This window comes from Trypanosoma grayi, assembly GCF_000691245.1.
Source record: "Trypanosoma grayi strain ANR4 Tgr_597_V1, whole genome shotgun sequence".
Lineage (NCBI taxonomy): Eukaryota > Euglenozoa > Kinetoplastea > Trypanosomatida > Trypanosomatidae > Trypanosoma > Trypanosoma grayi.
The window spans coordinates 329-10,815 of record NW_008826216.1 but is presented as its reverse complement, the minus strand read 5'-3'; the positions used below and the strand labels follow the sequence as shown (position 1 = coordinate 10,815).

The 10,487-nt window shown below is 57.9% G+C and overlaps 6 protein-coding genes across 6 annotated transcripts; all 6 read right to left on the bottom strand.

Annotated features, from left to right (window-relative positions):
* Positions 1-166: 166 nt before the first annotated feature.
* DQ04_05971050 (putative translation initiation factor EIF-2B gamma subunit) lies at positions 167-1,774 on the bottom strand (the record flags this gene model as incomplete). The annotated part of the gene is made up of 1 exon (XM_009314475.1): positions 167-1,774. The coding sequence occupies one exon, from the start codon at positions 1,772-1,774 to the stop codon at positions 167-169; it is 1,608 nt and encodes a 535-aa protein (XP_009312750.1).
* Positions 1,775-2,520: 746 nt separating this feature from the next.
* On the bottom strand, positions 2,521-3,468 carry DQ04_05971040 (hypothetical protein; the record flags this gene model as incomplete). The annotated part of the gene is made up of 1 exon (XM_009314474.1): positions 2,521-3,468. The coding sequence occupies one exon, from the start codon at positions 3,466-3,468 to the stop codon at positions 2,521-2,523; it is 948 nt and encodes a 315-aa protein (XP_009312749.1).
* Positions 3,469-5,524: 2,056 nt separating this feature from the next.
* Positions 5,525-6,469, bottom strand: DQ04_05971030 (hypothetical protein; the record flags this gene model as incomplete). The annotated part of the gene is made up of 1 exon (XM_009314473.1): positions 5,525-6,469. One exon carries the CDS (start codon positions 6,467-6,469, stop codon positions 5,525-5,527), a length of 945 nt encoding a protein of 314 aa, XP_009312748.1.
* A 723-nt stretch (positions 6,470-7,192) lies between these two features.
* DQ04_05971020 (putative mitochondrial RNA-binding protein 2, putative,MRP2, putative,gBP25) lies at positions 7,193-7,855 on the bottom strand (the record flags this gene model as incomplete). Its single annotated transcript, XM_009314472.1, has 1 exon — positions 7,193-7,855. One exon carries the CDS (start codon positions 7,853-7,855, stop codon positions 7,193-7,195), a length of 663 nt encoding a protein of 220 aa, XP_009312747.1.
* A 616-nt stretch (positions 7,856-8,471) lies between these two features.
* Positions 8,472-8,930, bottom strand: DQ04_05971010 (mitochondrial import inner membrane translocase subunit Tim17; the record flags this gene model as incomplete). Its single annotated transcript, XM_009314471.1, has 1 exon — positions 8,472-8,930. One exon carries the CDS (start codon positions 8,928-8,930, stop codon positions 8,472-8,474), a length of 459 nt encoding a protein of 152 aa, XP_009312746.1.
* An 819-nt stretch (positions 8,931-9,749) lies between these two features.
* DQ04_05971000 (Placental protein 25 (PP25)) lies at positions 9,750-10,220 on the bottom strand (the record flags this gene model as incomplete). The annotated part of the gene is made up of 1 exon (XM_009314470.1): positions 9,750-10,220. The coding sequence occupies one exon, from the start codon at positions 10,218-10,220 to the stop codon at positions 9,750-9,752; it is 471 nt and encodes a 156-aa protein (XP_009312745.1).
* Positions 10,221-10,487: the final 267 nt, after the last annotated feature.

Here is a 10,487-nt window from a genome sequence, read left to right as displayed (position 1 = left end):
TATATATATATATATATATATATATAGATGTATGTCTGTCTCTGTGCGTATCTTAGATCGAATAAAGAAACAATCAGAACACCGACCAACTCCATCATCACTCTAGCTGCGCGCGCACCATTTACACACATATGCTTCATCACTTATCGCCTCCCTTTCCACAACATCAATCAACAGCACGCACGGGGACGCCACGCTTGACGACGCCCCAACCGATAAGTCGTATCTTGCGGTGGAAGAAGCGCGCCAGCGCCACACGGTCCCCGCACGCACAGTAGACTGGACACTCGAGCCGCACCTTGGCCTTTCCATGAGCTGTTCGCAGCACTGTCGCGGCCGTGGTGAGTGTATTGATACTCAGCACGACATTCTCGCCGTCCTTCAGCTTCTCGACGCGGTAGTACCGCGACGGCACCATAACGCCTGCATTGCGCGCATTGGCAGCAGTATTCGTAGTGGTGGTGACGGCGCTGCCACTGCGGTCCCGCGACACACCAAGGAGAGCCGGAAGCAGAAAGAACTGTAACTCGACCTCCTGATACACCTGCATGCCGTCGTCATTGTTGTCCGCGCTGCTGCCGTCCCCATCGTGCGTGGTCGCCAGACGCAGCACCTGCCCGCGGAGTTTGTTCTGCCGCGTAAGTGACGGGTCAAGGTACGTGCCGACCGCGATGAGGCCGCCGGGCACCGCATACTGCAGCCGATTCGCCTCCGACATGAGGGAGCGTACTGTGGTGCGCAGGGGCACCATGTGCACCTCGCCCGGCGGCGGCGAGCCAATGAACGACAGCTCCTGCCCGCTGAGCATGCCAGTTCGGCTAGGCAACACACCGTCGCGCCGCGTCAGTGCAAGCAGGCCGGGGAATAGCTCCACCACATCGCCCACACGCAGCACACCTTGCTGCAGCGTGCCGCCTACGACGCCGCCCTCGAGGGACTCCAGAGTGTTGCCTGGCGGCGTCACGTCGAAGGAGCGCAGCACATGCAGGCGTGGACGGGCGCGCAGGCAACGCGTAGGAAGGGGCATGTGGCAGAGGTACTCCAGCAGGTAGTCGGTGTTCAGCGCCAGCTGTGCGGAAATGGGGATGATGGGAGCACCGCCGTAATTCGTGCGGGAGCGCAGGTAGTAGCGGACGACAGACTGCTGCACCTCCGCGTGCTCCTTCGCGACGAGGTCAATCTTGTTTTGCAGTATCAACAGCGAAGGGACGCACAACACCTCTATAGCCGCGAGGTGCTCAAGGGTCTGTGGCTGCGGGAATGGCTCGTTCGCGGCGATGAGGAGCAACGCGGCGTCCATGATGGCGGCGCCGTTCAGCATCGTTGCCATCAGCACGTCGTGGCCGGGGCAGTCGACGAAGGAGAAGTGGCGCTTCAGCGTCAGTGGGGACCCGCAGGTGGGGCAGTCGGTCTTGTCCGGCTGCGAGGACGGGAAGGCGTGGTAGGCGGCTGGCAGCTCGCACTTGTCGCACTTGAAGACCTTGGCGTTGGCGTAGCCGAGGTGGATCGTGATGTTCATCACCGCCTCGCGGTGGTACTTCTGCGTCTTGACGCCGCTGAGCGCCTTCACCACCGTCGACTTGCCGTGCGCCACGTGGCCGATGGTGCCGATGTTGACGGTGGCCTGCCGCGACATCACCTCGAACGTCTCCACGGTGATCTTGTCGAGGTCGAGCGTGCCGATGTTCTGCACCGCTAGCCCGCGGTCGTTCTGCTCATTCTTGCCAAATGTGCTTTCGTCAAGCGTGAAGTCCGCGATATCGTTCTCGCCCATTAATATTCTGTCAGATCCGTCGGTGTGTCTCAGTGCGTGTGTACACTAGCCAGCTGCCAGCATCGACACAGCTACAGAGAGACGCCCACTCGCTGTTCGCCCCTCCCTATGCGGTCCGCTTGAGATGTTTTGCCACGCTATACAACACTGCGCGCATACACAGGCGGCAAATAAGTCAATAATGCATAGAGATAGAGATACGAAATAAATACTGAGCATGAGAGGCAGGAGGAACAGCCACGCAACCCCCCCCCCCCCNGGGGGGGGGGGGGGGACACGTGCGCCGCAGACGCACACGCGTAGACATGTATTGCAGTCGGCACGGAGATGTACAAAAAAAAAAAGTGTCGATCCAACCATGCATCAGCGCCAGCCACGACGGTGTCTTGGTGGTGGAGATCGCGAGGCGAACGCAGGAGCGTCTGCACCCGCGCGCACGCGCTCTCTCTCTCGCTCACACACATACACACAGAGAGAGAGAGAAAAAGAGAGACCACCTGCACTTTCTTTTTTTCTTGCCATGGCCGATAATATAATGGAGTCTACAGTTACGCAGCGCCGTGTCATACAGGAAAATATGCGGGCGCGCGAAGATGTGGTATTAGAAAAATAAAAGCATAACCGCGGAGTAAAGCGCGAGATCTACCATACGTACAACTGCTGCTTGCCGTTTTGAGTCAGGGAAAGAGGATAGGGGCACGAGTGTGAACAGAACACTCTCTAACGCTCGAGGTTGGCCCACCTCTCTACTTGCTGGGCTTGCGCATCTTGTGCAGCACTGCACTCTTCACCGCGCCGTTCACACGCTTGTTGTCCCCTCCCCGCGTTCTGCTGGCGTCACTGTTGCTGCTGCTCTCCATGTCGTCGGCGATGAGGAACTGGATTGCCCGCAGGTTGCCCTCCGTCGCGGTAAGTCCGGCCTCCAGCGACTGCGCAATCATGCAGCGAACCACAATTGCCAAGTCACCTGGCGACAGGAGGGAGCCGGCCTTGCGGAACGCCGCCATCAGATCTTGAATGCGGCCCTCATCCGCCACGCTGCGGCGGTGCAGCGTGTCGGTCATGCGCTGGATCTCGTTGAGCTCCTTCTGCGTGCTCTCCAGCACGCGGTCGCGGTCCTTGACGCCCACAACGATGCAGCGCCTCAGCGAGTTGACGATGCAGTCGACGGTGGTGCAGAAGCTCTGCATCTCGCGGTGGAGCTGCTCCACCTGCGCCGACGCGTTGGATCGTGCGCTCCCGGTCTGCATCTCGCTCATGTCGCTGCGGATCATTTCCGCCTGCTTGTTCAGCTCGTCGTAGACCTTGTCGTACTCCTCCTTGAGGCGCCTGTTGTCGAGCGTCAGCCGCTCACACTCCGTCTTGTAGTTGATGACGCGCCCAGACGCGTCGCGTGCATGCACGTTGGCGTCGCCAAGTTTTTCCCGCAACGCCTCGAGCTCGCGCTCCTTCGCCGCAAGGGCGGCCTGCAGCTTGGCGACATCGCCGCGCGTCGCCTGGAGGTCGCGCGTGAGGCTGCTGATCTCGTACAGCATGCCCTCGTTCTCCTCCAGCAGCTGCTGCGTCGCCGGGTCCAGCTCGTACGTCGGCAGAGTGCTGCCGCTGGCGCTGCGCGTCGCCTTGCCCGGCGCCACGCCAGCGAGGTTCACCGGATGCTCCACGATGGGCGAAGGCTCTCGTCCGCCGATGTCCATTTGGCCTTGATGTTGCTTCCTGGTGCTCTTGCTCACTCTGTGCAGAGACCCTCACTCACAAACAAAAGGACACACACACACACACACACTTTCTACCCCTCACGCTGCTCTGATCGCCGACTCTGCTATGTGCTCTGACGCAGCAGAGGGGAGGGGGAGGGCGGACGTGCCGAACGGGGCCGCAAAGGAGAGAGGGAGAGAGAGAGGGGAAAGAGTGTGAGATAGAGCGACAGAAGACACATACAACACGTGTAGATGGCGTGCTTATGTGCGTGTATGTGTATCAGCCTGCGTATATACGCCTGCAAATGTAGAGTATGTGGAAACACAAGAGCGAGCGAAATGAATATCGCAATGAAAATGGCCCCCACCGCGCGGCTTACGAACCACGCAAGATAAAACGAAAAAAAAAAAACCACGAAAGACACACGCACACGCATACCTGTTCATTCATACATTCACAAACATACACAACACGAGACGGGGAGCATTGCTAGAAGAATGAGCTCCCGCACACATAGATTAGGGGTTGTTAACTACATCCACATATATATATATATATATATGTATCTGCATTCGTTGCTGAAAGAGGAGACACAGGTACATGTAGCACAACGAGAGATTCAACAATACACGCCTCCCCTTTCGTGGTATAATTCTCTCATTTCATTGCGTATAAATGTGTGCGTAAAGCACACAATTGCGACCCACTTCATTTTATTTCCTTTTTTTTTTTGTTTCCTTTCACCTCAGTTGTTTACTATTGTTGTATTTCTTTCCTTGGCTCGGCCCTCCCCTCCCCATACCTCAACCTCCTCAAAAGGAAAGCACATGGACAATGATAAAGCAGACATGCCTGGCTCAGCGTACCCCACCTATATACATACACACACACACACACACACACACACAGACATGTTTATATATATATGTCAGTGGTGCCGTTGATGGGGGAGCGTGCAACCGCACAGGTGTGGGCGGGCGGAGGAGGTGGCACAGCCACGCAGCACGCAACCGTCAGAACGTGACGCCGACGGGGACGCCCAAAAGAGAGCGCCACCCCCGCCGCAGGTGCTCCGCAACGCAAACATTACAGCTATGAAACAAATACAACATAAAACGTACCAACATAGGTGTGCATGTGTCTGTTGCTGTGTCTTCCCTCATTGACATTGTCTCGCTTTTTTTATTATTTTGGCTCCTTTCTTTTTATATTGTGTTGGATTCATATATTCTTCTCTTCTTGTTTAGTTTTCTTTTGTTGATTTGTTTTTGCCCGCCCGATTTTTTGCTCCTCACTGCTCCGAAAAATATATGTGTGTGTTTGTGCTTGCATGTGTGACTTTACCCGTGCGCATTTCCCCCTCAACATCCTTGACTTATCTTTCAATCCATTGCGCTGGATTCATTTTCTCCTTTCTTCCCCTTGGGTGCCTCGCCTCTCTCCCGCATTTTGCGTGTTCCTGCTGCTGCTGCTGCTGCTGCTGTGGCGGTCCGCCCCCCCACACCACCGCCACACAACGGAAACAGCAACAAGCACCGCGCGGCTGCTGCAGTTATTGTCGCGGCGGCAGGGCACGGTGACACAAGCGCGAGAGAAACGAAGGAAGCCAAACACCGTCAGTAAGCGCGTACATTTTTCCTCCGTGTGCCCACTGACCCTTTTTTAGATTGTCTTCAATGGAAGCAATATACCCTTTCCCCCTTTTTTGGTTCTTTTCAAACCCTGCGTCACATTTGTTTCTTTCTGCCCCCACACTCCCCGTTTGCTTTTGCACCCACCTCGTCGTTTCCTTCAGCTTCGTCGGCTCCTCGCCCCTCGCCCTCACCCACCACCACCACCATCCGCCGCCCCACTCCCTCGAAGCGAGTGGAGCGCATGGGCGACACGCAGGGATGAAGGAACGGGAGGGAGACGTAGTACGCCGTTTGTTGCAGCTTCTGGGCGCACGCACGCACACACACATATTCGATACATACACGCATGCGAATACACATATGCGATCACAGTTAGTTCCGGATGTATGTGTGTATGTGTGTGTGTGGGCGCACCGCCTTAGAAGTCGGAGACGGCGCCGGGCGTCTTGTACTTTGCCTTGGCGCTAAACATTGAGTACGGGTCTCTGTGGACGATCCGCTCCTCGCGCCGCTGCCGGGTCGACTCCAGTCGCGCCTCCCGCTCACGCTCCATCGCCTCACGACGGAGCCGCGCCTGCTCCATGCGCGCGATGCGCCTCTCCTGACGCTCCTTCACGCCGAGGACCTTCTTCTCCTCGAGGTGCACGATGCGGTCGAGCGTGGCGGCCTCCTTTGCGAGCTCCTGCTCGACGAGCAGCTTGTCGCGCCGCTCGTCCTCCTCGGCGACGCGCATTAGTGCCGCCTGCCGCCGCTCCTCGCGCTCCATCATTTGATCCATCGCGATGCGCTCGCCCTCCGTCAGCGCGATGCTCATGCGGTCGCACATGGCNGCCCCTTGCCGCCGCTCCTCGCGCTCCATCATTTGATCCATCGCGATGCGCTCGCCCTCCGTCAGCGCGATGCTCATGCGGTCGCACATGGCAGAGCCGGGGCTGCGTCGCACGACGGAGAAGCGCGCGGAGGAGATGATGCTGCGGTAGCGCAGGTGTGAAGCGGCATCGGTGGGGCAAACGCTTGAGCGCCCCGTATCCTGCGTGCGGTTGATGTAGCTGATGGAGCGCTGCGGGCGCTGGTAGAAGTGATGCTGCTGATTCTGCAGCCGCTTCTGGTGCAGCTCGAAGATGCGTTCGTTCTCGGCGGCGGCCACGTCGTGCTCATCGTGTTGTTCGTCATCTTCGTTGCGCCTGCCGTTGTGGGAGGACTCGTGATCCTCCTCATGGTTCTGCTCCTGCTCCTGCTCCTCCACGGCGTTGATGTTGGCGTCGTGATCCTCCTCAACACTGTGTGATTCTGAGTCACGCACCTCCTCGAGGGGGTCGCCGTTGTCGCGATGAACGTTCTCCGAGTCGTACCCCGTGGACATGGACGAAAAGGTGACGGAGTGTGTTTTCTCTTGGTGTGTTTTCGTTTCCTCAGCAAGTTGGCTTGTGCCAGTAGGCCAATGCTTGAGCCGTACGTGGGTTCGTGCACGCGTGATTGCACACAGACGTGCGGGGACAATATATATATATATATAGGGAGAGAGAGAGAGAAGTGGAGAAGAGGTGGGTGATTACACACAGGCAGACACACACACACACACACAAAACTACACGCAATGTAGGCACATATGCGTCTGCACACATACCGACGAATATGAAGCGAATGACAGTTGCACGGCTGTCCCACGTGCTGCCGCCAGCCGCGCGGCGGGATGCAAACGGCGGGCCGGGGAAGTCCCTCAGCGCCTGGGCGGCGGGCACCCCCCTCCCCCTCTACACTGCACACAGATGGAAAGATTGATAAATCGAGAGATGCGCTTCTGCCATTCACGTTCCGCTTCTTCCCCCTTTCCTTCCGTCCCCACTTGCTCTCCACCCCCACAGCTTCACAGTGCTTTTTTTTTGTTGCTTGCCTTTCTGATTGTTTGTGGCTTCCTCCCTCGGTGCCATATATGCCTCGTGCCCCCAAGAGACACCCTGTTCTCCCCTTCCCTCCTTCCTTGTCTCGCTCATTCCCCCACCTATTCTCCTTTTTTTTTGTTCGCTCTGTTCGTTCAGCCTCTCTCTCTCACACACACACACACACACACACACACACACTAGCTCTATACGACTGTGCGAGCGAAGCCGGTGTTGTAGTGCAGTGCCTGCGAGAGGAAGCGGTGCAGCATGAGCGACTCCGCCGCGTCGAAGTCGACGGTCCACTCGAACGTATCGCTGCTGCCGTTGCCGTCCATCGCTCCCTCCTGCCGCTGCTGGGGCGGCTTTGTGGAGGTGCACTTCAGCGTGAAGGTGTGCGGCGCCTGCGGGTTGGGCGCGAAGACGGCGTTAGTGTAGCGCGACTGCACCTCCACCTTGTCGGCGCGCCCCTCCAGCACGCCGAGGAAGCGTGCCGTGTACACCGCCGGCAGCATCACCGACACGACGCGCTCCGCCTTGTTGCCCTCCTCTCCAATCTTCTTCGCCTGACGGTGGTAGTCGAGCACAACGAAGCTGTCACGGTGCAGCACGCGTAGCAGGTGACCACGGCTCATGTCCTCCTCGTTCCAGTGCACCACGTCGAAGGCGGGCGGCAGCTGTTGTCGACGGGCGCGCTGCTGCGCGAAAGATGGGCGGCGCCACTTCGTATTGGTGTTGCTGCTGTTGTCTCTCGGTGTCTCGCTGGCGCTGGAGGTGGTGGCCTGGTAGCGCGCAGGAGAGGCTGTGACGTAACCGGCAGCGAGTGCGCGGTGGGCGAAGAGCGGCCGAGCAGTGAGGCGTCGAAGCATCTGCCGTTTCCCTTGTTATGTCTTTGGTTTTGGTTTGGTAAATGTGTCTTGTGGGCTTCCCTTGTATTTCCCGTACGTACTTACTTACTCCCTCCCTGTGTTACTTCCGCTCGCTCTCACGCTTATTGATGTTATTTGCGTTTGCTATCGCCCCCTCCTATGTGTTTGTTTGCGTGTGCGCTTGTGAGTGTGCGCGTGGTATCGCTGCAGCAGCGGCCGCGTGCACACACGCCATAGAGAGAAAGAGAGAGGTGGAGGACAGAGAGGTTGAGGCGCCGCCCCGCCCGCAGCAGCGAATACAGCCGCGTCAGCAATACATCACACAGCCAACACCCACCAAAGGAACGAAAAAAGAAAAGCGTTCTTGTTTCCTCTCTGCGCCCGTCTGCATTGTGATGATGTGTTACCAGAGACCGTTACTCATTTACAAAGATAATACCAACAACCAGACACACACGTGTGCTCGTGCGTGCGACGGAGGCGTGGGCGGAGATGCAACGCGACACACCACCGACCAACCAACCCACCAAGCCACACGCACACGCACACGCAATCCTTCCCTCACTCTCGCTAACTACAGAAAGAGACAGACAGACACACACATACACACACGGCCTCAGTGCTGCGCGAAGCCGAGGGCGTCGATCATGCGCTCGAACACCAGCGAGAAGGCCGCGCCGCCGACGATGCCACCGACGAAGCCGGGCGCCTTGTAGTACCGCCAGCCGTACACGCCGCCGAGGATCGCGCCGGACGACGTCGGGTTCCACACGTCCTTGCGGCCCCGCCGCTTTTCCAGCGCCACCTCGACGCCACCGAAGAGGAAGCCGAAGTACGCGAAGCTGCAGCCCAACTTGCTCGCGCTGCGCAGGCTGTGGCGGAAGAAGTCGGCCGTGCCCATGCGCTGCGTCGCCGTCTCGGCGGAGATCATCGCGCCGAAGAGGGAGAAGACAAAGCCCATAAGGTAGCCACCCACAACGTTCATACCGGCCGTCGCGAGCGTGCTGTCCTTCGCCAGCATGAGCGCCTTCTGCCCCGGGTCCACCGGCGGCTGCTGATCAAGCAGTGTCGCCATGTCCGCTACCCAACCACACCCGTGCTGCTTCTGTGGGGTCCTGTCACAGTGGTATCCCTGTGCGTGCGCGTATGGAGGGCTGAGGTGGCCTTCCCCTGTTACTGTTTCGCTTCTCTTCGTGAATTACGTGGAGGAGACGCCCTTCGTCGAGTCGCAGTCCCAACCACCACCGCCTCTCTCCCTTTTACTTTTGCGCCTTTGCTCTCCTTCTCTGAGCCGCGACAGAAACAGCACGAGACACACGCACACGAAGAGGGAGAGAAAAAGGGAAGAAGTGCGTTGGGCACAAGGGAAGGAAACACATGCAGAAAAAACGAAACCGAGGACGCCACTTATCTTATCCACACAACAGTTGATGTTTTTTTCTTCTTCTCTTGTCCCTTTTCTCCTCGGTGTCTCTACACGTTGCCTCACTACTTGCCACACAGACACACACACACACGCACACACAGTCGCAAGAGCCTCTACAAAACAAGCGCACGGATCCGCATTATCTCCTTCTCTCTATTCCTCCTGCTGCGTTGTGGTTCGTATATATAGATAGATATATCTATATATAATATAAATAGAATCTAGACGCAAATCCACAGGTTAGTGTGCTGCCTAAACCCCTTCCACTACCACATGCCGCCAAGGAAGATCCACATAGATAGATAGATAGATGTGGCACATGTATGTATGCATGCGTGTGCGTGTGTGCTTTTTCACTCCCCAGCCCTGCGTGGCTGCGGCTTCTCTACATCGCCGCCGCGCGGCCCCCACTCTGTGCGTACCTGCGTGCGTGCATGTCGGCTGCCGCGCAGCCGCTCTCTCCGCACGTCAAAGCACCACCTCGGGGCGCGACTCAATCACGGCGATGCGCTGCTGTGACTCTTCGCCCTCCGCCTCTACGCTCCACAGTCCGACGAACTGGCTGTAGCCCGACAGAAGGCGGAGGCGGAAGTACCGCACCCCCTTGCCGGCGCCGTTCACGTCGAAGTCGAGCTGCTCGATCTGCTTGCTGCCGTCAGCGGAGCGCTTCAGCGTGCGCTCGGCGACTTTCTCAAAGGCGGTGGGCAGTGCGGAGCTGCAGCGCTCCACGACGATGTCCTTCGCCTCGTGGAGGCACAGCTGCAAGCGCGAGATGCTCGGCGCGGCGGAGGTGCCGACGGCGAAGATGATGTCTTGCGGGAACCCACCAGTGGTGAGAATGAACGTGTCGGAACGCCCGTCAACGAGGCACGACGTCGTCATGCTGCTGTCGTCGTTGTGGAACGAGACGTAAATGGGGTCGAGCGTCACCGGTGGCATCTGCGCGGCACACGTATGAATAGAGCCAAATACAACTAGATATTTAAATTGGGCCACAGTACACGTGCACACGCTGCGTGTATATGTCTAGATTCTCCTTCGCTGGTCTTTGTTCACTGCATCACACACATACATTGAGGGAGGACGAAAGAAGTAAGGGGTGGGGATTGGGGAGTGAGCTCGTGTGACATACCAGTCCCTGTTGAGTGCGAGACGCAGGAGATGCACATTCACATCCACACATTGTCTCTCTCTCTCTCTCTCTCT